The 25,088-nt window shown below is 45.1% G+C and overlaps 1 protein-coding gene across 4 annotated transcripts in view; it reads right to left on the reverse strand.

Annotated features, from left to right (window-relative positions):
- The window catches only part of LOC126994901 (uncharacterized), a 27,106-nt gene extending 8,660 nt beyond the window's left edge, over positions 1 to 18,446 (reverse strand). For all 4 annotated transcript variants that reach the window (XM_050854172.1, XM_050854171.1, XM_050854169.1 and 1 more), the window contains exons 1-3: positions 17,796 to 18,446; positions 9,963 to 10,219; positions 5,737 to 5,872 (exon numbers count right to left, since the gene is read on the reverse strand). In XM_050854172.1, coding sequence (XP_050710129.1) covers positions 5,737 to 5,872; positions 9,963 to 10,219; positions 17,796 to 17,856 — 454 coding nt within the window. In that variant the 5' untranslated portion in view covers positions 17,857 to 18,446. The remainder of the gene's footprint in view (positions 1 to 5,736; positions 5,873 to 9,962; positions 10,220 to 17,795) is intronic.
- Positions 18,447 to 25,088: the final 6,642 nt, after the last annotated feature.

Consider the following 25,088-nt stretch of genomic DNA (forward strand, 5'->3'; position numbering starts at 1 on the left):
GGGAAAAGAGGGAGCGGTAAGTGGAGGAGAGGTGGTAAGGTCGAGAGGGGAAGAGAAGTGAAGAGGTGATGGGAGAGGGGGCTGTAGAGGGAATTAACGGAAGAGGGGTAGTAAGGTTAAGCGAAAGTGGAAGATAGGTGGACAGGTGATGGGAAAGTAAAGGGGAGAAGGATGGGGTGAAGGGGGAGGAAGTTGAAGTGTGATAGGGTGAAAGGGGAGTGGAAAAGGGGTGAAAAGGTGACCAATGAGTGAGTGTAAGGCTGGTAAGATGGAGGGGAGTGTATGGAAGGGTGTTGGGGTGAGGGGGTGTGAGAGGAAGGATGGTAGGGTGATGGTGGAGTGTGAGAGAGAGAGGGTTGGGGTGAAGAGTGAAGGGAGATTAAGTGAAAGGGGGGATAATCGGTGTAGGGCGGGTGAGATAGGATAAGGGTACTACTATTACTACTACTATTACTACCACTACTACTACTGTCACTACTACTACTTCTACTACCATTACCACTACTACTACTGTGCCGAGAGCAGTGAATAGAAAGGAAAGTGGAAAACGATGCAAATAGAAAGGAAGGAGGTGGAGAGGAAGAAAAGGAGAGAGGAGATTAAATTAGAAGGAGGAGGAAACAAAGGATAAAGGAGAATATACGATGATAATAACGGATAAATAGATACATAGATAGATAGATAGATTGAGAAGAGGAAAAAAAGAGAGAGAAGGAATGAGAGAATGAGGAAACGAAAATCACAGGAAAGACAAAGACGGGAAACAAGAAAAATAAATGAAAGTAGACAGGAAAGAAGAAAGAAACGATAATAAACGATAGAAAAGAGAAAGATGAAAAGAAGAATAAACTGGAAGAGAAACAAAACTGACGAAGGCGAAAAGGAGACAGAGAGAAGGAAAACAAGAAAAGAGAAGGAGAATGGAAGAGACAGGGCAGATAATGATAAATAGGAGAATAGAAAGATGACAGAAAATAAAAAAAATAACCGAGACAAAAAAAAAGGCGGAAAAAAAGACAATAGGAAAGAAAAACGAGAGGGGTCGAAAATAAAAAAAAATAAAAAGAGGAAAAGGGGGGAGTGAATAAATTAATAAAAAAATAAAATAAAAAGTGAAAAGTGAAAGTGAGGAGCGCGGAGGAGATGAAAAGCAGGTGTGTGTGAGAGAGTTTGTACAGGTGAGATTAACATTTTTCCCGCTCTCTCTTTCTGGCTAAAGTTATTAATCAGGAGTCAGATTAAAGCCAGGGAGAGAGAGAGAGCGAGAGCGTGAGAGAGAGAAAGGAAGGAAAGGAATGGAAAGGAAGGGAAAGGTAGGGAAAGGAAAGGAAAAGAAAAAAAAGAGAGAAGAGAAAAGAAGAGAAGAGAAGAGAAGAGAAGAGAAGAGAGAGCGAGAGAGAGAGAGAGAGAGAGAGAGAGAGAGAGAGAGAGAGAGAGAGAGAGAGAGAGAGAGAGAAATGGAACAAAGAAAAATTGGATAAAATACAAAACACCTGGCACTCTCTCTCTCTCTCTCTCTCTCTCCTCTCTCTCCTTCTCCTCCCACTTCACCTGAAAGTTTCCACCCGAGACTCAAACGAAGGCAATACCAAAGCTCATCAAGGTGAAGGTGTTTCCAGGTGTCACGTTACCTGTCCATAAGGTGAGAGACTTATGGGAGGTGACGTCATATAAAGGGGGGCAGGGGGAAAGGGGGGAACGGGGGGAGAAAGGGGGAAGGGAAGAGGAAGAGTGGGAGGGAGGGGAGAGCAAATCGGTCCATTGGGAGAAAATTTGTCTTATCTCTGGAAATTAAAGCGAGAGAGAGAGAGAGAGAGAGAGAGAGAGAGAGAGAGAGAGAGAGAGAGAGAGAGAGAGAGAGAGAGAGAGAGAGAGAGATATAGAGAGAGAGAGAGAGAGAGAGAGAGAGAGAGAGAGAGAGAGAGAGAGAGAGAGAGAGAGAGAGAGAGAGAGAGAGAGAGAGAGAGAGAGAGAGAGAGAGAGAGAGAGAGAGAGAGAGAGAGAGAGAGAGAGAGAGAGAGCGTTTTATATCTTCAAAGTAAGGGATTATGGAAGTCTTGGAAGGTGTTTTTTTTGTCCGTGTTTCAGTTTCGTGTTTTCCTCTTGAGTTTTTTTTTTAATAATTCCCTCGACTATGTTTCCTTTATTTTTACTTATTTTATTTTTATTTATCTATTTTTTGTGTGTGTGTGTTCGTGTGTGTGTCGTTAACCAGGAAGAAAAAAAACTCAACTAGGTCAATACATGAATGAATCTCGTAATATTTTCTTCTCTTTTTCTTATATTTTTCTGTCGACCTCGTGATTTTTTCCTTCATTCCATATTTTTTTCACTGGGCTCGTAATATATTTTCCTTCCCGTATTTTTTCGTCGCCTTTGCAATATTTTCCTTTTTTCTCAAGTTTTTCATCGACCTTGTAATATTTTCCTTCTTTCCGTATCTATATTCATGATTGTAATACTTTTTTTTCTCTTTTTTTCTATATCCATATTCTACAGACCTATTTATTTTGCTATTAAACTCGTAACATTGTCTTTCTTCCGTATATTTTTCCATGACCTTAATATTTTCCTTCTTTACGTATCTATATTCATGATTGTAATATTTTCTTTATATTTTTTCTATATCTATCTTCTACAGACCTATTTATTTTGCTATTAAACTCGTAACATTGTCTTTCTTTCGTATATTTTTCCATGAACTTAATATTTTCCTTCTTTACGTGTCTATATTCATGATTGTAATACTTTCTTTCTTTCTTTTTTTTCTATATCCATCTTCTACAGACCTATTTATTTTGCTATTAAACTCGTAACATTGTCTTTCTTTCGTATATTTTTCCGTGACCTTAATATTTTCTTTTTTCAGTGTCTATATTAATGATTGTAATACTTTCTTTTTCTTTTTTTTATATCTATCTTCTACAGACCTATTTATTTTGCTATTAAACTCGTAACATTGTCTTTCTTTCGTATCTTCATCCATAATCGTAATACTTCCCTCTTTTCTTATTTTTTCTATCCGCCTTTTCCTTCTTTTCGTATCTCTATCTATAATTACAATACTTCCATTCTTTCCTTATTTTTTTGTCCACCTTCAACTGACCTATTTCCTATTGACCTATTAATATTGTCTTTCTTTCCGCATCTTTATCCATGATCCTAATACTTTCATTCCTTCCTTATCTTTTTCTATCCATCTTCTATTGACCTGTTTCTTTTCTATTGACCTCGTGATATTTTGTTTCTTTCGTATCTAATCCATAATCGTATATTTTCTTTCTGCATCTTTTTCCACGATCGTAATTCTGTTTTCTATTTTTTTCCATCAACCTTCTGTTACCCTCTTTATTTCTACTGATTTTTTAACATTATCTTTCTTTCCCTATCTTTATTCCTGACAGTGACTTTCTTACTATATCTTTATCCATCATCGTAATATCTTCATTTTCTCTGTATCTTTTTTCTATCGAGCTCGACCTCAATACCTGAAGTTGCATCCTAAACTTGCCTGACATACGAGCCAAGGTTTCCGAAATGAGGTCAGGCTTCGGGGCTTCACAGATCAAGCTTTTCCGCCTCAACGCAGCCGCCGAGTCCTTTTCTTGCTCATGGATTTAAAAGGCTGCGTTTGGGTGTCTTTCAGAGGCTGGCGCGTGGCCTCGGCGTTCATATTTGTATCCTTTAAGTGTGCATTCGTGGGTAGGGTTGTTTTTTTTTACTCTGGAGGTTTGGAAATTACTATGATGTATTTTTAGGTGTGCCATTATTCTTCCCATTTTCTTTGTTACCCACACTGCCTCCGTAAAGAATCTCTCTCTCTCTCTCTCTCTCTCTCTCTCTCTCTCTCTCTCTCCCTTCACTTCGCCTTTGTGTGCCTCCTTTGGTATCAACCCCTTGACCGCGGATTTCCTACAAGAAGACCTCACCAAGCTACAGGAGTGGAACAAAAATTGGCTGCTACAATTCAATGAAGAAAAATGTAAAGTCCTGCACCTTGGGAGAGGATATCCAGCACACCAATACCACATGGGAAACACTCCACTATCCACCACAGAGGCAGAGAAGGACCTGGGACTATAATATATATGTTACCAGGCTACCAGGGAAAGCCGTATCCGTGCCAATCGCAGCGGACGGGTTAAAAAAAAAAAAATAGAAAGCAGGAGTTTGATTGGCTTGTGAGTGTTTACTTTTCCGACCTGGATTCGAACCCTGAACCAAGTACCATTTGACCACTCTGTGCGTTTTGGCCGCCTCACGTTACAGGTTTTGTTACATTTAAACACAAAAAGGAGATTAGTCGGACCCCATGAGTGCTTTTCACATTCAATGTACGGAAGCAATGTCAAACTATTACAAGGCTCACAAAACTACACATGGACGTACTAACACCACCCCTACAAAAGGCTTATCAAATGTGTGTGTGTGTGTGTGTGAGAGAGAGAGAGAGAGAGACAGAGAGAGACAGAGAGAGAACCCGATATTTTTGAGAGTATGGGTCACAATCGCCTCACAAGTGGTCGTCTCTTCCATTCACTAACGGGTCGAGTGAATTAGGAACACAGTGTAGCTGAACGAGGAACAAAAGCCCATAACTCTGTGCGTATTGATGCTGTAATGATGTTTGTGTCCGCTGTGGTGGCTGGCGGAGGGACGGGAGGGGGAAGGATAGAGGGAGGGGACTGGAGGGAGGGAGAGATGACCTTGAGTACGAAAAAAAAAGAGGAGACCCCGAAACCCACAACCCTCATACACGTTCAAGAGGAGGGTATCTGGATTTCAAGAGGAGGCTATCTGGATACCTCTCCTTCCGAAATTGACCTCTCTTTCGGCCACCTCTTTGGATTGTTTTTAGGAGCAGCGAGTAGCGGGCTTTTTCTTATTATTGTTTCCTTTTTTTGTGCCCTTGAGCTGTCTCCTTTGTTGTAAAAAAAAAGCCTCATTCACGTTCAACCCTTAGCCTCACATACGTTCAACCCTTAGTCTCACACACGTTCAACTCTTAGACTCATTCACGTTCACTCTTAGCCTCATTCACGTTCAACCCTTAGCCTGTCTGTCTCACCGTAACAACAGACTAAAGATAAACAGCAAATCCAGCCACCCACAACCTTTACCTCTAAATACTTTGCTTCTCTGTCTCACCGTAAAATCTATCTTAGGACGTACAGCAAACCCGCGGTACCCACAACCTTAACCTCGCACACTTGTCTGGTAACACATCTAAAACCCAACGCAGACTCCTTATAACCCTTACCTTCGTTCACCTCTCTCGTCTATCAAACCGTAACAGTAATATATAAGACGAATAGAAACCCCACCAGACACCCACAACCACCGCCATCATATACTTTGCTGGTTTGTCCAATTCACCGCCACAACCCGGTAACCCATAACTTTTACCTTTGCTAGCTTGTATAATTCACCGTAACATTAAGAGACTGGCAGCAAGTCCACCAGCCACCCACAACCCTCGACCTCCTTTCCTTTGCTACTCTACGCATCTCACCGTAATATAAGACGCACAACAAACTTAAAACCCGCACTGCTGTTATCTGTTATCGTCTCTATAGTATTTCCACGTAAAACTGGCCTATGGGGTGATGGGGGCTGCGGGGTTAGCCTACACCCCTTTCCCTCATATGCCCTGCTACTCCATCAAACCGCAGCACAGTAACACTAAAGACTACAGCAGACCAGCCCGCCTCCCACAGCCTCGCCGCGCACACTTACAGAACACGGTGAGTCGCGCCTTCCGGACCTCCTTCCTGAACTTGGGGTGTTCGCCGATCACCTCACACTGGTAGTCCCCCGAGGTGGCCCGCGTCACCCCCTGCAGCACCACGTCCCGCTCCGTCGACGCCCAGCACTGGCGGGATACATGGAGACGGGGGTGAGGAGGAGAAGGGGATAAAAAGAGCCATATAGGGTCATATTTGGGTAGGCGGTGGCTGAGTGGTTAGCGTGCGGGCCCTGCATTCACCGCTAAAGGAACAAGGGACAAGGGTGACACATAGGAACTGTCATGCGTGCAACTCACTCATTCACTCACTAACTCACACACTCACTCACTCACTCGCTATAAGACGAAAAGGAGAGGAAGGAGGGAAGAGATGATAACTTAAAAGGTATACAACGATAACTTATCAGAACGTGACAATCAAGAGAAGAGTGACAGCAAGGACAAAGGCGATAACAATGACATAGAGGTGATAACGAAAGGGAACAGGAGTGAAGAGGTGATAAGACGAAGAGGAATAAGGAAGGGAAACTATGATAACTAAGAGGAGAGGGACAACTAAGGAAGAAAGGAAACGCCAGAGATATGGATGCAAAGAAAAGGACAGGAGGAGAAGGAGGAAGAGGAGGAGGAGGAGGAGGAGGAGGAGGATCAGCTTGTATCGGAGAAGGGAGGAGCAGGAAGGGACACGCAGAAGAGGGTGGAGACGAAGGGCTTTTGGACCATCGCAGACTACCAGAAGGAAGGGAAGAAGAGGGAAGGGGAAGAGAGAGGGGAAGAGGAGGAGGAAGGGAAGGGGAGAGAGAGCCACGAAACTGAGTCATGGAAGTGGTAGGGGAGTGTGATGGGGTGATTACAGGAAGAGGGGAGAGGGGAGAGAAAGGGAAGAGAGAGAGAGAGAGAGAGAGGAGAGAGAGAGAAGAAAATAGGGAGAAGGGAGAGAGGCGTGTTTACAAGAAATGGGGAGAGAGTGGAGAAAGGGGAGAGAGGAAACGGGAGAGAAGAAAGAGGGGAGATGGGAAGAAAGGTGTCAAGAGGGAGGGAGGGAGAGGGAGAAACGGGGGTATGAATGGAGAGAAACAGAGAGAGAGAGAGAAAGAGAAACTCAGAACAAAATAATAACAAAAAAAATATCCACACACACACACACACACACACACACACACACACACACACACACACACACACACACACACACACACACTCACACGTACCCAAAATAGAACGATAAGCTACAAAAGGGATACAGGTGAGGGCGTGAGGGCGTGAGGGCGTGAGGGCTTGACACGAGGGGAAGAAATGAAAGGAAGGAAGGAAGGAGGGAAGGAAGGATGACAAACAGAGGAGTAAGCGAGGGAGAGGGTGACACCTTCCCCTCCGGCTGAGACGAAGGGAGGGAAGGAGCCGCCAGGGTGTGAAGGTGAAGACGCAGGTGAGATGTCCTTAGAGGGGAGGAAAAACAGGTGAACAAAGGTGCTACTACAGACAAACAAACACAAACGACCCAGAAACATTCCTCCCAAACAGGGGCGAAGGGAAGGGAAGACGGGAGGAGGAGGAGGAGGAGGAAAAAAATAGGAAGGAGGAGGAGGAGGAGGAGGAGGAGGAGGAGGAGGAAAAAAAATAGGAAGGAGGAGGAGGAGGACACAAAGAGGAAAAAAGAGGAGAAGGGAAGGGAAGACGGGAGGAGGAGGAGGAGGAGGAAAAAAATAGGAAGAGGAGGAGAAGGAGGAGGAGGACAGAAAGAGGAAAAAAAAGGAGGAGGACGAGGAGTGGAAGGAGGAGGAAGGCAGGGAGAGGAAAAGGACGAGGAATAGGAAGAGGAGGAAGTCAGGAAGAGGAAAACAGGGGAGGAGGAGGAGGAGGAAGAGGAGGAAGATACTGGTAGGTCGGAGATGAGGGAAAAGGGAAAAGGGAAGAAGACTGGGAGAGAAAAATATGAATAAAGGAGGAAGAATAGAGGGAAAGGGAAGGAAAGAGAAGAGGAGGAAGAAGAGAAGAAGGAGGAGGAGGAGGATAAAAATACGGGTAGGTCTCAAATAGGGGAGGAGGAAGAAGAAGAAAAAGAAGGAGGAAAAAATGTATAAAAGGATGAGAAATAAAGGGAGAGGGAGGAAAGAGAGAAGGAAGAGGAAGAGAGCGAAGGAGAGGATGAAGAAGAGGAGGAAGAGGAGGAGGAAGGAGAAGGGAGAAGAGTGGGAACGAAAAAATTGTAGTCAAGAGGAAGGGAGGAGACACATAGGGAGGAAAAGAGAGGAAGGAGGAGGAAGAGGAGGAGGAGGAGGAAGGAGAAGGGAGAAGAGTGGGAACGAAAAATTTGTAGTCAAGAAGAGGAAGGGAGGAGACACATATGGAGGAAAAGAGAGGAAGGAGGAGGAGGAGGAGGAGGAGGAGGAGGAGGAGGAGGAGGAGGAGGAGGAGGAAGAGGAGGAGGAGGGGGATGAGGGAGAAGGGTGGGAACGAAAAATTTGTAGTTAAGAAGAGGAAGGGAGGAGACACATAGGGAGGAAAAGAGAAGAAGGAGGAGGAGGAGGAGGAAGAGGAGGAGGAGGATAAGAGAAGAGGAGGAGGAAGGTAACTTAGGAGATCCACAGGTGAGAAGGAAGGAGGAAGTAGCGTGTTTTCTCCCAGGTATCGAAGGGTTAGGAGAGGACGGAGAGGCAGGTAAGAATGGAACCCTTAAGACGATGGTTTCCCCTCAAGATCAAAGCAAGGGGAGGGATGCTGAGGACACGGAGGTTGCCTTACACACTAGACACCTTGTATAGTGATGAGGCAGAGGAGGAAATACTAAAAGATATAAAGTGAAAGAAATCAGAAAAAATGACAATCTGAACATATTTACAAGACGGCATCTACAATGTTACTAAGGAGAGATCGCTTTACATACGGCAAGCCTTGTACAACGATGGCGAGAGGAGAGAAAGTGCTTTTTACAATAATGGAAACAGCTCAAGGGCAAAAACAGAAGCGGAAATAAAAAGTCCGCTAATTGCTGCTCTTATGAAGAAGTAGAAATGAGTGTTTTTTTACGTGTACGCCTATAGCGCCGGTAAGCTTCTCTTGAGGGGCCTAGATGGTAGTTGGCCCCAGCCCGTCATGGCGCAGGCAAGTGTTTATAGTGGCGCCATCTTCTCTTGTGGCCAAAAGATTAATTAATTTCGGGTGGAGAGGTGTCTTGATACTCCCCTCCCCTTTTCAAAGAGTTAAAGTCGTAGGCAGGAGGATATACAGATGGAGGAAGGCTTTGCAAGAGTTTACCAGCGAGAGGGATGAAAGAATGGAGATGCATGCTAACTCTTGCATAAGGAATTTGGATAGCACAGGGATGAGCTAGAGTAGAAATTCGTGTGTAGTGGAATGCGGGGGGGAGGGGGTTGAGGCATGCAATTAGTAAGTTCAGAAGAGCAGTTGGCATGAAAATATCAGTAAAAGAGAGAACGAAAGGCAACACTTGAAAACACGTGAAAAAAACATATTGTACAACTCTCAATCATTGAAGGATCCCAGAAAAAACACAACCCAAACTCAAAGGGTCTTATTCTCATACATTGCATCGCCCGAGTTCACATATTTGACAAGGCTTTCGTATGAGTTGAGGGCATTTTCAGGAGTAGTTTTATGACCCTGGTGGTGGTTTGACCCTTCCACAATAGCAGGAGCCTAAAGAAACACTCATTAGAACCCGACTGACTCCTTTGACCTTTATAAATAGTTGACGTGAGAAGCGAAACAGGGGTCGTATTACAAGACAAATCGCAGCCCAAGAACACATATTGGACAAGGCTTTCGTAGGAGTTGTGGGCATTTCCAAGGGTAGTTTTATGACCCTGGTGGCAGTGTGAGTCTTCTTCTGTACCATGAACCTGAAGAAACACTCATTGGAACACGACTGACCCCCTATTTGACATCTAGAAAAGGCTGATGTGAGAAGCGAAACTATCTTACAATACCGTAACAGACACAGCAAGCACACAGCCATCGTAACAGCCACACAAACCACCAGCTTTGCCAGATTATCGTACTCGCCTCATCGTCTTTATTACTTTTAAGCCACAAACTCTCGTACCTACACAAATAACGATAGAAAATTGAAGTTAGCGTTAAAGCTCCTATTTGTTGATGTTTATTTGTTTGTTTTTGCTATAGTGATTGGTCAGAAACGACGAAAATGCAATGCGATGAGTACGATAATTTGGCAACGCTGCATGTCACTCACGTCCACCGTCACGCCGTCCACGTGGTAGGTATGGTGGTCTCGGCAGCGGTCGTCTCCTTCCCTGGGCGCGAGTCCCGGCTGGTGTCTGAAGAACTCCCGCGAATCCTTGTACCACTTGAGGGTGTAGAGACTAGAGTCGCCTTCGTCCTCGTAGTTACAGCGGAGGTGCACCTGGTCACCCTCGAGAGCCACGGCGGGAACGTCCAGGTTGGCGATCCTGACCCCAGCCACACCGCCGCCCCCACCGCTGCCGCCGCCTGTGGGACACCAAACACCGCCTTAGTGCCCGGGGGTGTGACGGGCAGGGGGTGAGGAGAAGTGAGGCATGGAAGAGGAAGAGGAGAGATGAGGCGTGGAGGAAAATAAGGAAAGGGAACAAAGGAGGATGAAGGGAAGAAAGCCAAAGGGATGAAAAGGGAAGGTGTGCTGTGAGGGAGAATAAGGTAAAGGGAGGTGAGGAGGCGAAGGGAGGAGAGCCATTAGGGATATGAAGGGAAGGTGTGCTGTGAGGGAGAATAAGGTAAAGGGAGGTGAGGAGGTGAAGGGAGAGAAACCAATAGGGATCTGAAGGGAAGGTGTGCTGTGAGGGAGAATAAGGAAAGGGAGACAAGGGGGTGAAGGGAGATAAACCAATAGGGATATGAAGGGAAGGTGTGCTGTGAGGGAGAATAAGGAAAGGGAGACAAGGGGGTGAAGGGAGATAAACCAATAGGGATCTGAAGGGAAGGTGTGCTGTGAGGGAGAATAAGGAAAAGGGATGTGAGGTGGAAAGTAGAAGACCCATTAGCGATATGAAGGAGGGAATAAGAAAAAAAGGGGAGGTAAGGGAAGAGAAATATGAGGAAAATAACGATGAGGAATGATGCCTGGAATAACGACGAGGTGATGAAGAGATAAGAGAGGAGAAGGAAGAGGAAAAGGAGGGTTGAGGAGGATTTTAATGAACGAAGGAAAGAATGGGAAAAGGACGCGGGAGAAAAGAAAAGAGAAGAGGGGCAAGAAGAGATAGCAAAGGAGAACAACTGAAAGAACAAAAAATGGGAAGAGAAAGGGAGGGAGAAAAAATGGCAAAAGGGGTTAGAAAAAAAAGAGCATAGTACTTTTTTTTTTAGAGCAATATTACAACTTTTTTTTTTTTACAGCAGAGGAAACAGTGAAACGGCGTAAAAAAAAGAAGAAAACAATGATGAAAAAAAAAAACGCCCCCGCTACTTACTGCTCCAAAGACAACAGGGGGAAAGGGAGAAAGGGATGGAGAGACTGAGAGAAGTAGAGAGGAGGGGAGTGGAGAGGGGTGGAGGTCGATCAAAGGGGTGTCGGGGAGGGGAGGGGGTGAATGAGAGGTTGTGAGGGGAAAAACAAGGTGTGGGTGAGAGCGGGGAAGGAGCCGTGTTTCCCCCTCACGCTGATACCACTAAATACACCCAATGTTCCTTTGCTTCGATTAGCCATAAGTGTAGATCAGCGGGAGGGTTCGGGCGCCCACTCTGCCGCCCTGACCCTGCCGCCAACAAGTCCCTTCCTCCTTGCCAATATGCCTACCTCTGCCAATGTGACCCTGCTGCCCCTGTCACACTACCAACAAGTCCCCCCCTCCTTGCCAATATGCTTACCTCTGCCAATATGACTCTACTGTCCCTGTCACACGCCCCTGCCACCCTGCCAACTAGTCCCTTCCTCCTTGCCGATATGCTTACCTCTGCTAATATGACCCTGCTGCCCCTGTCACACGCCCCTGCCACCCTGCCAACACGTTCTGTTACCCTGCTCTCCCTCAGCTAACATGTCCTTGCCCCTGCTAATATGCCCCTGCTGCCCCTGCCAATATGTCCTGCTCCCCTGCCAATGTTTCCTGCTCACCCTGTCAATGTGTTTCTTCTGGCACTGCTTTTATGTCCCTGCCACCGTGCCAACATATCCCTGCTACCCTGTTTTTGGTCCTTTGCCCATGATGCTTTGTAGTCTTAACCTTGTACTTCCCCTGCCAACATATCCCTCCTACCCTGTTTTTCATACCTTGTTCTTGTTTCTCTGTAATCTAAACTTTTCCCCTACCCTTCCCCTGCCAATATGCCCCTACTACTCTGCCTTTGATCCCGTGCTCCTGTTCCGTGTAGTCTATACCCTGCCATGCCCCTGTTATCATGTTTCTTATCCCCTGTCACTAATGTCTTGCCCCTGTCGCTCTCTACACCCTATCCTACCCCTGCTACCCTGTCCTGCCCTACTCGCACTACCCTATCTTGCCTCTGTCACTCTGCTCCTCCCTGTTACCCTGTTCCTACCCCTGCTAACACCCTACTTACTTAAGCCTTTACCTATCCATATCTACCTACCTAAGCCTGCCCTTGTTAGCTTGCCCCTGTAATTGTACCCTGCTGTTTTACCTTATCCCTGCTGGTCCACCCTTCCACCCTACCACCATGTTTACTCTCTTTTCTACTCTCCTCTGCTTCCCTTCCCTGCCATTACTTCCTCACCCCTGTCCCCTGTTATGTCAATGTTGCTTAGTGCCCTTCCATGCTAGCTACCCTGCCTGGTCCCTGCTACGCCGTCTCGTTTCTGTTGCTCTGTTCTCCCCCTGTTGGTATGACCCTGTTGCCCTCTCCCATCCAGCCCTGTTGCCTCGCCGCGCTTTGATACGCCGGCAAACAGTGTGTGAGAGCTTCCCTTCTCTGTTAACTGTTAAGGGGAACGAATGAGGCTTCCCAGAACACAGGACTGGGCCATTAATACACGGGAAACAGACAGACAGACAGACAGACACCCACACCCACACCCACACACAACCACACAAAGCCCTTTTCTCTCTAACAATTAAGCGGAGGAGAAGGAGATAACGCTGTAATACCAGACAGACCACCACTAACACCACCACTACCACCATTACCACCACCAACACCACTGCTATCACCGGGGAGACGTCTGGCTGGCTGTCTGGTGGCTGGCTGTCCTCTCTCTCAACGAAGACAAACGCGGGAGTCATGCAGGAAAATGTGCTAGGAACAAGAGGCCACGGAGCTGAGAGGGGACAGAAGGGGACTAGCGAAGGGGGTTGAGGGGGGGCGGCTGGGCGTGTTTGGGGCATTACTCGGAGCTACACAGAGGCCCCCGACGTCTATGCCTTGCCGACCCTCCCCGCTGGCTTGTGAATGTCCAATTTTACGTGTAGCATGCGAGTCAGGCTCCCCATCGCGACATTCCTTCCCCTCTCCTCTCCGCTGCGCCGCTACGTCCATTCCGCCACTCCCCTGCACCGTCCACTTCCCCTGCTCCACCGTGAACCACCTCCTCCTCCCCCTACTACTACTACTACTACTACCACTATTCTACTGCGTCTACTACTTCTATTTTCCTACCTCCGTCCACCTCCCCTTCCACTCACTTCCTCGACTCCACCCTAAACCACATCCTCCTACTACCACTACTACTACTACCACTATTCTACTGCGTCTACTACTTTCTTTTCCCTCCACTCCCACCACCCTAAACCACATCCTCCTACTACCACTACTACTACCGCCACTTCTACTACTACTACAGTGCATTCTCTCTCCACCTTGCTACTTTGTTATATCGTCCACCTCCTCCACTCATTTCCATCGCTCCACCCAAGATTATTATGGTGCTTTTTTTTTTTCTCTCTCCACCTTGCTACTCCACTACTCCGCCTTTCTATCCACTCTGCTACTCCACCTTACCGTCCACGTCTCTATCCACTGCTCCACCGGCTCCACTCTAAGCTTACTATACCGTGGATCCTTGTTCTCTCTCCACCTTGCTACTGCGCTACTTCGATGTTCCTCCCCTCCACATTATCGTCCACTTCTCCACCCTCCTCCACACTAAACTTCACCCTCGCACACTTCCACTTTGTATCTTTTTTTCTATCTCTTTTTATTTTTTATTTTATTTTCAGTTCCCTCTTTTCCTATTTTTCCTCTTCCTTTTTCCTTCCTCCTTCTCTCTTAATTCCTCCTTTCCTTTTTCTCTCTTCTTTTCTTTTCATTTCCCTTTTTCTCTTTCTCCTCTTCCTTGTTTTTTCCTCTTTCTCTCTTAATTCCTTCTTTCCTTTTTCTCTCTTCTATGTTCTTTCCACCATTTCTATGTCTCGTCTTTCTCTCTCTCTCTCTCTCTCTCTCTCTCTCTCTCCTTCCTTCCCTTTTCCCTTTTAAATCCTTCTTTCCCTTCTCTCTCTCTTTTATATTCTTTTCTCCACCTTCGTATATTTTCACCTGTTTCGTTTTCCCTTATTTTTTCTCATTCTCCTTTCCTCTTTCCTTCCCATTACTCTTCAAACACTCCTTCCTTCTCCTTTTCTCTCTTTCTCTCTCTTACTAATATATTCCTTTCTCCACCTCCTTTTATTTCGTCTGTTTTGTTTTTCCTTATTTTTTACGCATTCCTCACTTCCTCCTCCTTTTCCTCTTCCTTTCCTCTTCCTCTTCAAACACTCCTTTTTCCCTCTCTCGTGTTATTTTATTCCTTTCTCCATCTCCGCATATTCGTTTTTCTTTTCTTTTCTCATTTTTCTGTCTTTTCCCTTCACGCAAATATGTATCTCGGTTTCTGCCACCTCAGTTTCCTTCCTTCCTTCCTTCCTTCTTTCCATCTGCTCCTCCTCTTCCTCTTCCTTCTCCTCTTCCTGATATTTTTTTCCCCCGTCAGATCTTCCTTCGTCACTTCCTTCTCCCCTTTCTCTCCCTTCCTTATCCTCCCCTGACCTGTCTTCTTTACATCTCCCTTACCCCCCTTCCCTTTCCCTTCCTTTCCCTTCCTTTCCCTTCTCTTCCTCCTCTGCATCCCTCCCTCTGTTCTCACCAACCCTATTATTTTTTCACTTTCTGACGCTTTCTTTCTCCGTGTGTCTGTCTATGAGTCTGGGTCTGTCTCGAGCGCACACACACACACACACACACACACACACACACACACACACACACACACACACACACACACACACACACACACACGACCCAATGCAGACCAAAACGTAATGCAATAATGTTCTCCTAGAGTTCTGCACACAAACACCATTTCGCCCACTCACTCAAACACACACACACACACACACACACACACACACACACACACACACACACACACACACACACACACACACACACACACACACACACACACACACACACACACAATATCCTTTTTCAATCACATGTCTATCTATCTATCTTTCTATCTGTCTATCTGTGTTTATCTATCTATTCACTCATCTTTCAATTTGACACACACACACAAACACACACCAGGAAAAAGATACAGATAGACAGAGACAGAAGGAGACAGACAGACAGACAGACAAAATAAAGGAAGGAGGGACAGGAAAGGGATGTTAATGTACGGATAAACAGACAGACAGATAGACAGACAGACAAACAGACAGACAGACAGAAGGAAGGGCAGCTAGGAAAGGGATGTTAGTGTTTTGAGCCGAAGCCGAAAGCGCCGAGAGTGTCCATCCGCGTTCCGGTGTGAATTTATGCAACAGAAGGGCCGTTTGGGGGCCGCCGCGTGAGGGAGTGCCGCCCCCGCCCTGTTTTCGTAAAGGATAATAGATAAATTGTTCTCTCTCTCTCTCTCTCTCTCTCTCTCTCTCTCTCTCTCTCTCTCTCTCTCTCTCTCTCTCTCTCTCTCTCTCTCTCTCTCTCTCTCTCTCTCTCTCTCTCTCTCTCTCTCTCTCTCTCTCTCTCTCTCTCTCTCTCTCTCTCTCTCTCTCTCTCTCTCTCTCTCTCTCTCTCTCTCTCTCGTTTAAGTAGCTCTTCTATTCGTTTTAGCATTGTTTCAGTCAGTCAGTCAGACAGTCATTTAGTCAGTTAACCAGTCAGTCAATGCTCCACTTAATCAGTCAAGTGTCGGGTAGCGTCATTAATTATATTCTCTCTCTCTCTCTCTCTCTCTCTCTCTCTCTCTCTCTCTCTCTCTCTCTCTCTCTCTCTCTCTCTCTCTCTCTCTCTCTCTCTCTCTCTCTCTCTCTCTCTCACCAGTTCGTCATCAGTCGTTGGTCCTTTTTCACTATTATTTTCATCATCATCATCATCATCATCATCACCAAACAATATAAATACAATAAAACAAATACCATAAACTACTAAGTCTGTAATCCCGAGACACCGAAGACACAGGTAATTAAAGATAAGGGAAGTATATTAGAAGATAGACAAAAGTGGCAGAAAAGTTTCGTTTAGTCGGCGCAACATCCGTGGTCATATGCCGGAGAGAGACAGAAGGGAATGGAGTTATAGGAGAAGAGAACAGACCCCAGGAGACGGAACACAACCCCCGATTAATAACTGGTACCCATTCACTGCTGGGTGGACAGGGGCGTAGGGTATTGGAAAAGCCGCCCAAATTTTTCCACTCCGCCCGGGAATCGAACCCGGGCTCTCTCGGTTGTGAGCCGAGTGTGCTAACCACTGCACCACGAAGCCCCGACAAATGTGGATAGCAACGACAACAACACCAAGAAAAGAATCAAGAACTAAATTAAAAGAGGGACAAATCAGGTAAATAAATAAACTCTGACACACGGAAAGGATTAAGCCTCAACAAGAACGAGAAAAGAATCATGAACTAAATTAGAAGAGGGACAAATAAGGTAAATAAATAAACTCTGACACACGGAAAGGATTAAGCCTCAACAAGAACGAGAAAAGAATCATTGACCAGAAATCTCGTCCACAGCGTTGCCACTTCCGCGCTGCGACACTAATCAATCAGCCAACAGCCACTTAGCCTTAATTATGTCGTCAAGTATGTGGCAATGGCTCCGATGATGGTCCTTAGCACGAAAGCTCTTCATCATCATAATTGTTTTCATTGGTAAGTCACTTTATCGGTCAATGTGGTCATATTAGTCAGTCAGTCAGTTAATCAGTCAGTCAGTCAGTCAGTCAGTCAGTCAGTAAGTAAGTAAGTAAGTAAGTAAGTAAGTAAGTAAGTAAGTAAGTAAGTAAGTAAGTAAGTAAGTAAGTAAGTCAGTCAGTCAGTCAGTCAGTCAGTCAGTCAGTCAGTCAGTCAGTAAGTAAGTAAGTAAGTAAGTAAGTAAGTAAGTAAGTAAGTAAGTAAGTAAGTAAGTAAGTAAGTAAGTAAGTAAGTAAGTAAGTAAGTAAGTAAGTAAGTAAGTAAGTAAGTAAGTAAGTAAGTAAGTAAGTAAGTCAGTCAGTCAGTCAGTCAGTCAGTCAGTCAGTCAGTCAGTCAGTCAGTCAGTCAGTCAGTCAGTCAGTCAGTCAGTCAGTATTTCATCATTAATTCAGATTCCTCATTTGTGTTTAATTTAGATCGTAAGTTCCGCTCCATACACCTTTGTTTGTCAGTCAGTTAATCAGTCAATCCTTCTTGTTATGTATCAGCCAGGTCAGTTTATTTCCTAGTGGCCTTCCTTTAGCTGGCCAGTCAGTCAGTACCGCCGTAGAATATTCAAATTGTGACGATATTTTTTTTTTACAACAAAGGAGACAGCTCAAGGGCACAAAAAAAAGGAAACAATAATAAAAAAAAGCCCGCTACTCGCTGCTCCTAAAAAGAATCCAAGGAGGTGGGGGAAAGAGGGGTCAATTTCGGGAGGAGAGGTGTCCTGATACTATTAATTTCTATAAAACACATGACTGGTTGTCCCTTTATATCAAACACATCTACTTAATCGATAACTGGGATGCCGGACGAAAAAATAAATGAAAACAGAATACAACAAAAAAAAAAAAGTTACTGTGGACAAGGCTGGTCAAGATGGTACAGGTGGAGAGAAGACCATCAGACAGACAAACACAGATGATTAAAAACAGACAGAAAGACAGACAGACGAGGCCCAATACTCACCCAAGAGACAGCCGCAGAGGGCGACGGCGATTAACCAGCGGACGAGCCTCTCCCTCCTCATGGCGAAGGACACACACACACACACACACACACACACACACACACACACACACACACACACACACACACACGGGCGAACGGGCGCGCGGAGTCTAGCTGGCGGGGTCGAGGGGCATGGCAGTCACAGGAGGAGGAGGAGGAGGAGCAGACGGAGGAGGGCTCAGGGCCGAAGGGACGACCACAAGTTCCTCATTGGTCACGACCCTTTACCGCCACCAGCACGACCACGCCACTCACACATAACAAGGTCCTCGCCGACACTCTAACTTCCTGGGGATCAACACAAGGCTGCCCTTCCCCCCCTCACGCCAAGCCTCCGTCCGGCGCTCTAACAAGTCCGTCTCAAAGTTATCTTGTGGTTTGAACAGTGGCAAGCAGTGTTCTCTACTCTCTCTTTGTTAACGAAGTCTCCACTCGGGTATCAGCGGCACTTCCGTCAGCGAGAGGCACTGTCAAGGCCCCACGGCGGGTATCCAGGGCCGTGAGTGGCCAGGTGATGCGAGGCGAGACAAGACACACGTGGTGGGCGCGAGGGGGCGGGGCGGACGTGCTCACTCCTCCACTGACACACGCAGACTGACTGACGCTTCGCAATAGTGGCATCACGTCGAGCCTCTTACGTCCCTCTGTCTTGCATAAGGATTATAGACTCGAACCTTGTTCCTGACCTTCCTTATCCTCTTGTTCTCAGCCTTCTTTTCTTCCCTACGGTCACCCTATGATCTGTTCAAACGATGTGTTCATCTGGCGTCCAGGCGGCGTTTGCCTCACTGCAGATTGGTTGGATACCTTTCTCCCTCGTACGGAGGTTCTCGGTGACTCATGCATGCTCGCGTGCTACATGTTCATATATTATTGGCTTTGGCTCACTCGTCACACACGGGCATGGTTGGCATCTTTATGTTCAACAGTAACTTTAAAATTCGCAATTGTTTATGACAATTCGCTAAAGCAAAACATGAAAATAATGTATATTATAGGTAAAAGAAATGCTACGAAATGTTTTTCCCACCTTTAACACATCTTTGCTATTCGCAAGAGTTATTCTGAAGTAAAGCAACACATCCTTTAAGGAAAACACTACTGGACACGACGGCATCACGCCATAATATTCGATATACGATAACTGAAAATTTGAGTAATGTATATGAGCAAGTCGCTTCCTCCTTCAGTGAGGCGCTCGTCCTCCAAATGTACGTTTTCTGGAACAAAACGGCATTACAGTTTGGAGCGCAAAGTTTACAATAACTTTCTGGAGCGTATGAAACAAATTATGTCATACACAGTGTTAACATATAGTTCAACAATATTTCTCAGGAAATTTCCTGCCTCAGTTAGCATCAGTAGACCCTCAAGTAGAAGTTTTTTTTAACCAAGATTTCCAACAGATGGCCGCCATTTTTCCAGTGCTAACAAGGGTAACGGGGCGTTACGAGCGGATGATTACCCAAATGGTGACGCGTAAACTCTACGGCCACAGCCGGCCACGCTTACATCCGCGGCTCCCAGGAAGGACGATGACAACCTCAATATATTTCCCTCAGAAAAGATTCATTCTGCATCGCTGTGTGCGACAAGTGTTGGCAGGACGAGGGGTGAGCACGCTAATCACCCTTCGTATCACGATGACGTCTTGCTCCTTTCACTAACAATCAGTCACTCCTCCCCATTCACCCTCTATATATCGAGCACCGCCTTTATCACATTTTCCATCAGTTCTTGATAAGAGGCAGAATGATCAAATATCAAAGACGCCGTGTGAGGGACGAAAAATGGCATTTTCTTTATTTTTTTTGAAATTTTCGCTTACATAATTTTTTATGTAGAATCTGGTGATACTGTCGAAGGTGTTCTTTTACTTACAACCGCCATACTTAATTTAGTTTTTTTGTTTTCTGAATTTTGACAAACATATGCGAGTTCTACAATATCGGAGTGTAACGGTGCCGCCCCATAACGGACTATCTTGTATAAGCGTTACGCAATTCACATAAAAACATGTAGCACAAAGCGTGTCAGGCTGGCAGCCAACCTTCGTGAGAGGTTCTTTGCTGTCCTTCATCTTCCACCTTTGATTAGATAGTTAGTGTAGCTTGTCACAAACAGCCTCGTAAGGACCATCATATCTGCTGTTGTTTGTTCTTCCTTTATGTTTTCCTTTGTGGGGGAGAGAGGGTCCAGCCAATCAGCAGCGGCCTAACACACGCTGCCAGGGAGCTCGAGGAACACCTGAACAGACCGTAGTCCTTCCCTTCCTTCCCTTCCTGCTTTAATGTTTTCCTCGTCCAATCTTTTCTAACCATACTTTGCCCTTCCCACTCCCTCTTTTTCCCATCCCTCGCCCTTGACTCTCCGCGGCACTCTTAACTCTCCCAGGCGAGTAATATAACAAGCCTTAATACGGCATAATGGCACCGTAACGTAGTAAAAAGTCTTTATCTACTCTTCTCTATCGGATCCGTGCTGCATAGATAGATGTTGAGCTTTTTCTATTTCACTTCCGGATGACATTTACCCTCCAGACCACGGTTGCCAGATTATCGTACTCAGAGTCGCGTATTTAACGGTTTCTGGCCCATAACTGTTGCCGAGAAACACCATTAATTAACCATTTAAACGATAACCCTCCAGACGTTGGTGGTGGTGTGCCAGGAAGCAAAAAAGAAAAAAAAAAACACGTTATCCCATTGAACATAAGAACATAGGGAGACTGCAAGAGGCCTAATAGCTTACACAGGTCAGCTCCAGATTCCCCCACACTAACACCTGTCATCCTCGTCCTTGTAGCTATCCAGTCTACTCTTAAAACAAGCTATCGTCCCTGCACTCACTATGTAAGACCAAGTACTTTTGACATGTCGTATGCTTATATAACTTACGTCTTTACTCGCGATAACTTATTTAGCAACTTGAAACGACGCAAAACTTATGTTGGAAAGACTTGAATGTACCCTGCCCTCTACCGTGCCCTGCCTGGCGTTTGTCTGACACACACACACACACACACACACACACACACACACACACACACACACACATACACTCAAAGCTATCTATCTATCTATCTATCTGTCTATCTATCTATCCATATTTATCTCTCTATAATGAAAACAACAACAATGAGAATGAGAAAAGGAAAGAATGACAGAAACGAAATAAAGTTATAAAGAATAATAATAATAATAATAATAATAATAATAATAATAATAATAATAATAATAATAATAATAATGAGAAAGAAAATGAAAAAAAGAGACCGAAAAGAAATATAGTTGAAAAAAATAACTGAGAAAATTAAAGAAAAGAAAAATAGCTCTAAAGAAAAAAATGAAAATAAGAAAAGAAAAGAAAGAAATGAAATCCCGCATATCTACAGAGACAAAAATGATAATAAATATAATAAATGGGAGAAAAAACAAAACATCAAAAGAACATAACTTAAAAAAGATGTGTAAGAAGAGAATTAGAAAAGAAAGGGCAGAATAGATTTACCGTATAGCTATGACAACAAAATATAATAATGAGAATTAGAAAAGAAAGTCCTTGTGTTCTTCTTAAAAAAGAAATACATCTACAAAGAAAAAATACTAATTATATTAAGAGGCGGCAACTGAGCTCTGGTTTGGTTCCCACGCTTGTGTTTTAGGCAGACGAGAACAAAGGACCCTTCAATGAGGCTAATTAAGACATTAGTTAACAACTTGACCTTCTGCATCTGCTGCTGCTGTCACACACACACACACACACACACACACACACACACACACACACACACACACACACACACACACACACACACACACACACACACACACACACACACACACACACACACACAATTACACTCACACGCGCACGCACACGCAAACGCACATACACACACACACACTCTACCGTTCACATGAGGGTCTAGTTTCCTTGTCTTCCATCGACTAATATCACCAAACCAAGACTCACAAGGCAGGCCGGACTGTGACTTTGTCTGCACGCAAAGGTGAGGGGCGTGGGAGCGGTGCACGAGCAGCTCCCACTAGCAACAGACATGGGCAGGCACATCCTCAGAGTGCATATTCAGTCATCCTCTCAATCACACTGCTAACAAGTAAATTGGTCTAAGATTTGGCCTATTTGTGCATGAACCCTGGGCCTTGTCTTTTGACGGCTCATACCGAAGATGCTGGGTACGTGGGGGAGAACAAGCTCTCGGGTGGTTCAGTCTCTGCTAAATCCTGTGGAAGGCGGCGGGAACTCTGCTCAGTGCTCACCAATTATAAGACACTTCCGCTTCTCACATCAACTATTTCTAAAGGTCAAAGAGGGGGTCAATCGCGTTATAATGAGTGTTTCTTTAGATTCATGGTACAGAAGAAGGGTCAGACTACCACCAGGGTCATCAAACTGCTTCTGGAAATGCCCAAAACTCCTACGAAAGCCTTGTCAAATAGGTGAACTTTGTCGACGAAATGTTAAGTAATACGGTCCTTAGGTTCGGTATTCTCAGACGCTTCCACCCATCACATTAACTATTTCCAAAGGCCAAAACGGAGATCAGGCGGGTTCTAAGGAGTGTTTTTTAGATTCATGGCACAGAAGGAGAGTCACACTACCACCAGGGTCAGAGAACCACCACTGGAAATGCTCCCAACTCCTAAGAAAGCCTTGTCAAATATGAGCGTGTAAGCGGCAAAGCGTTTGGGAATAAGGTCCATGCCTGTCAGCGCCGTGGTGTGTCTGGGTGTTCGATCATAAAGGGACTATTACACTGGGCATATTTTCCGCGGATCTTCAGTCAAACCACTAAACATTTTGTCGCCCGAGTTTACATATTTGACAAGGCTTTCGTAGGAGTTTTGGGTATTTCCAGGGGTGGTTTTATGACCCTGGTGGTAGTGTGAGTTTTCTTCGGTACCATGAACCTAAAGAAACACTCATTAGAGCCTGACTGACCCCCTCTTTGACCTTTAGAAATAGGTGAAGTGAGAAGGGAACGTGTCTTATAATACCAACCATATTTGCACTGGTCTGCGCTGAAAGCCAAAGTTCTTTCTTGGTGGGAAAGAAAATGAGAGCCCAAAGGAAAATAAAGGGTGACTAAGTTATTTTGTTGTGTTTCCTGATGCGGAGTAGTCGTCATATTAAGCCTCAGCGGTACCTGGGCTTATTCGTGAGATAGATATTAAGGCTCTCCGTCCCCGTTAGTTAGTTATTATAGTATAGTGAACAATGCTCTCGTGGCGGGTGACCGTTTGACTCACACACAAAAATCGAACCAGTGTGAGCTTTTTTTTTTTTTTTTCAACAAAGGAGCAGCTCAAGGGCACAAAAAAAAGGAAACAATAATATAAAAAAAAAGCCCGCTTCTCGCTGCTCCTAAAAAAAAAAAAAAATAGAATCAAAAGAGGTGGCCGAGAGAGAGATCAATTTCGGGAGGAGAGGTGTCCTGATACCCCAAGTCCAAAGTCATGAACCGTACAAACTGAGGAAAAGAAATGGCGGGAAACAGTGAGTACAATGTTCTGGAAGGCCTATATTCTATTCGTAATCCCACGTCATCTTCACTGCATGGCAAAGCTCGTGACAAGGAAGGAAACCCCGAGGATACGCAATGCCGGAGATGTGCAAAGAAAAAGTTACAGAGATACAACAACATTTTTTTTTTTTAATTATTTGATACATCTCATCAGACGGATAACAAACACTAAGAACATCGAGGATACAAAACAAGTGCAGCCTCAACACCAATTAAGTAGGACATAAATAACTAATACATTAACAAGTAAAATATATACTAAAAATACTTCAATGACTGTACGTGTGTCCAACGTTGACGCTAAACATCCTCGGCTTGTAGCGATGACCTGCTGGCTCGCGTGTCTTACATCGCACGGGAAAGGTCACACATCGTCCGGGGTTTGCTATGCCTGCTCCCGGGTCTGTTTCTTGTGTCAAAATCCGTATACGGGAAAAAGTAAACAGCTCCACCGCGCGGCATGTGTCGGGGCGCGGCGGGCAAGGTTCAGGCGGTGTTGAGTCGTCTCCGTCGCTGAGGCCGCCGTGTTGACATCATACTCGAGTTATCATGCAAGCAACGGCCGACACTAGACGCATTTTTTTCCCGACTCTCCTTCCACCGCCGAGAGAGCTTACCGAGAGAGAGCTTACCTACCTAGCCTTTTCTGTGCGTGTGTGTGTGTGTGTGTGTGTGTGTGTGGTGAGAATTACACACATCCACCTTACCAGACTGACAGAGTATCCTTCCGTCGCCTATAGAAACGAGAGAAGCCTTACACAGATTTTTCTTTGTGCGTGTTGGTGAATCTTGCATACATCTACCTTGCCAACTGTACCGATTCTCCTTCCACCGCCGAGGAAGCTTACACCGAACTTTTCCTTTGCGTGTGTGTGTGTGTGTGTGTTGGCGGAAGATCAGAACTTTTAGCGAGTCTTTATTTACACTTTTATTTCATACTTTTACTTTTCCGACTTTACCGACTTTTAATTCCGCCGTTAAGAGAAAGCTTATATTACTTTCCTTTGTGTGTGTGTTTGTGTGTGTGTGTGTTGGGGAAAAATGAGAACTTACTTTTAGGCGTCCATACTCTTAGGTTGGTAATATTAGATGTTTTCATCCCTCATATCAACAATTTCCAAAGGCCTAAAATGAGATCAGGCAGGCTCTTATGAGTGTTCTTTTGGGTTGGCGGTACAGAAGAAGGGTCAGACTATCACCAGGGTCAAAAAACTACCACAACTCTTACGAAAGCCTTGTCAAATGTGTGTTTGGTCGACGAAATGCTCAAGAATACGACCCTGAGACATGCCCACTGTTCATACATGCCTACTTATACTTTCCAACTTTACGACTTTCCTTCCACCGCCAAGAGAAAGCTTACCGAACGTTTCCTTTCTGTGTGTCGATGAAAGATCAAAACTTATATAGCAAGTCACTCCTCTTGTACACGTAACCACTATACTCTCCCTACTTATTTTTGTAAGACCGATAGTTTGTTCTTTCTTGTCTTTATACTTTTAGAACCTTTTCCTTTGTGTGTGTATTAGTGAAAGATAAAAATGAGTAGCTAATCTTTGTACACATGACCAATACACTTAGTACATACGTTTGGCTACAAGATTGATCGTTAGTTGTTCCTTCTGACTTGTCTTTATCCTTTTATTCCTGAGACAAAGGAATGGCACTCGGCACACGATCATCACTGAAACTACGTAAAAGAA

The sequence above is a fragment of the Eriocheir sinensis genome, unplaced genomic scaffold, assembly GCF_024679095.1.
Source record: "Eriocheir sinensis breed Jianghai 21 unplaced genomic scaffold, ASM2467909v1 Scaffold913, whole genome shotgun sequence".
NCBI classification, from domain to species: Eukaryota; Metazoa; Arthropoda; class Malacostraca; order Decapoda; family Varunidae; genus Eriocheir; species Eriocheir sinensis.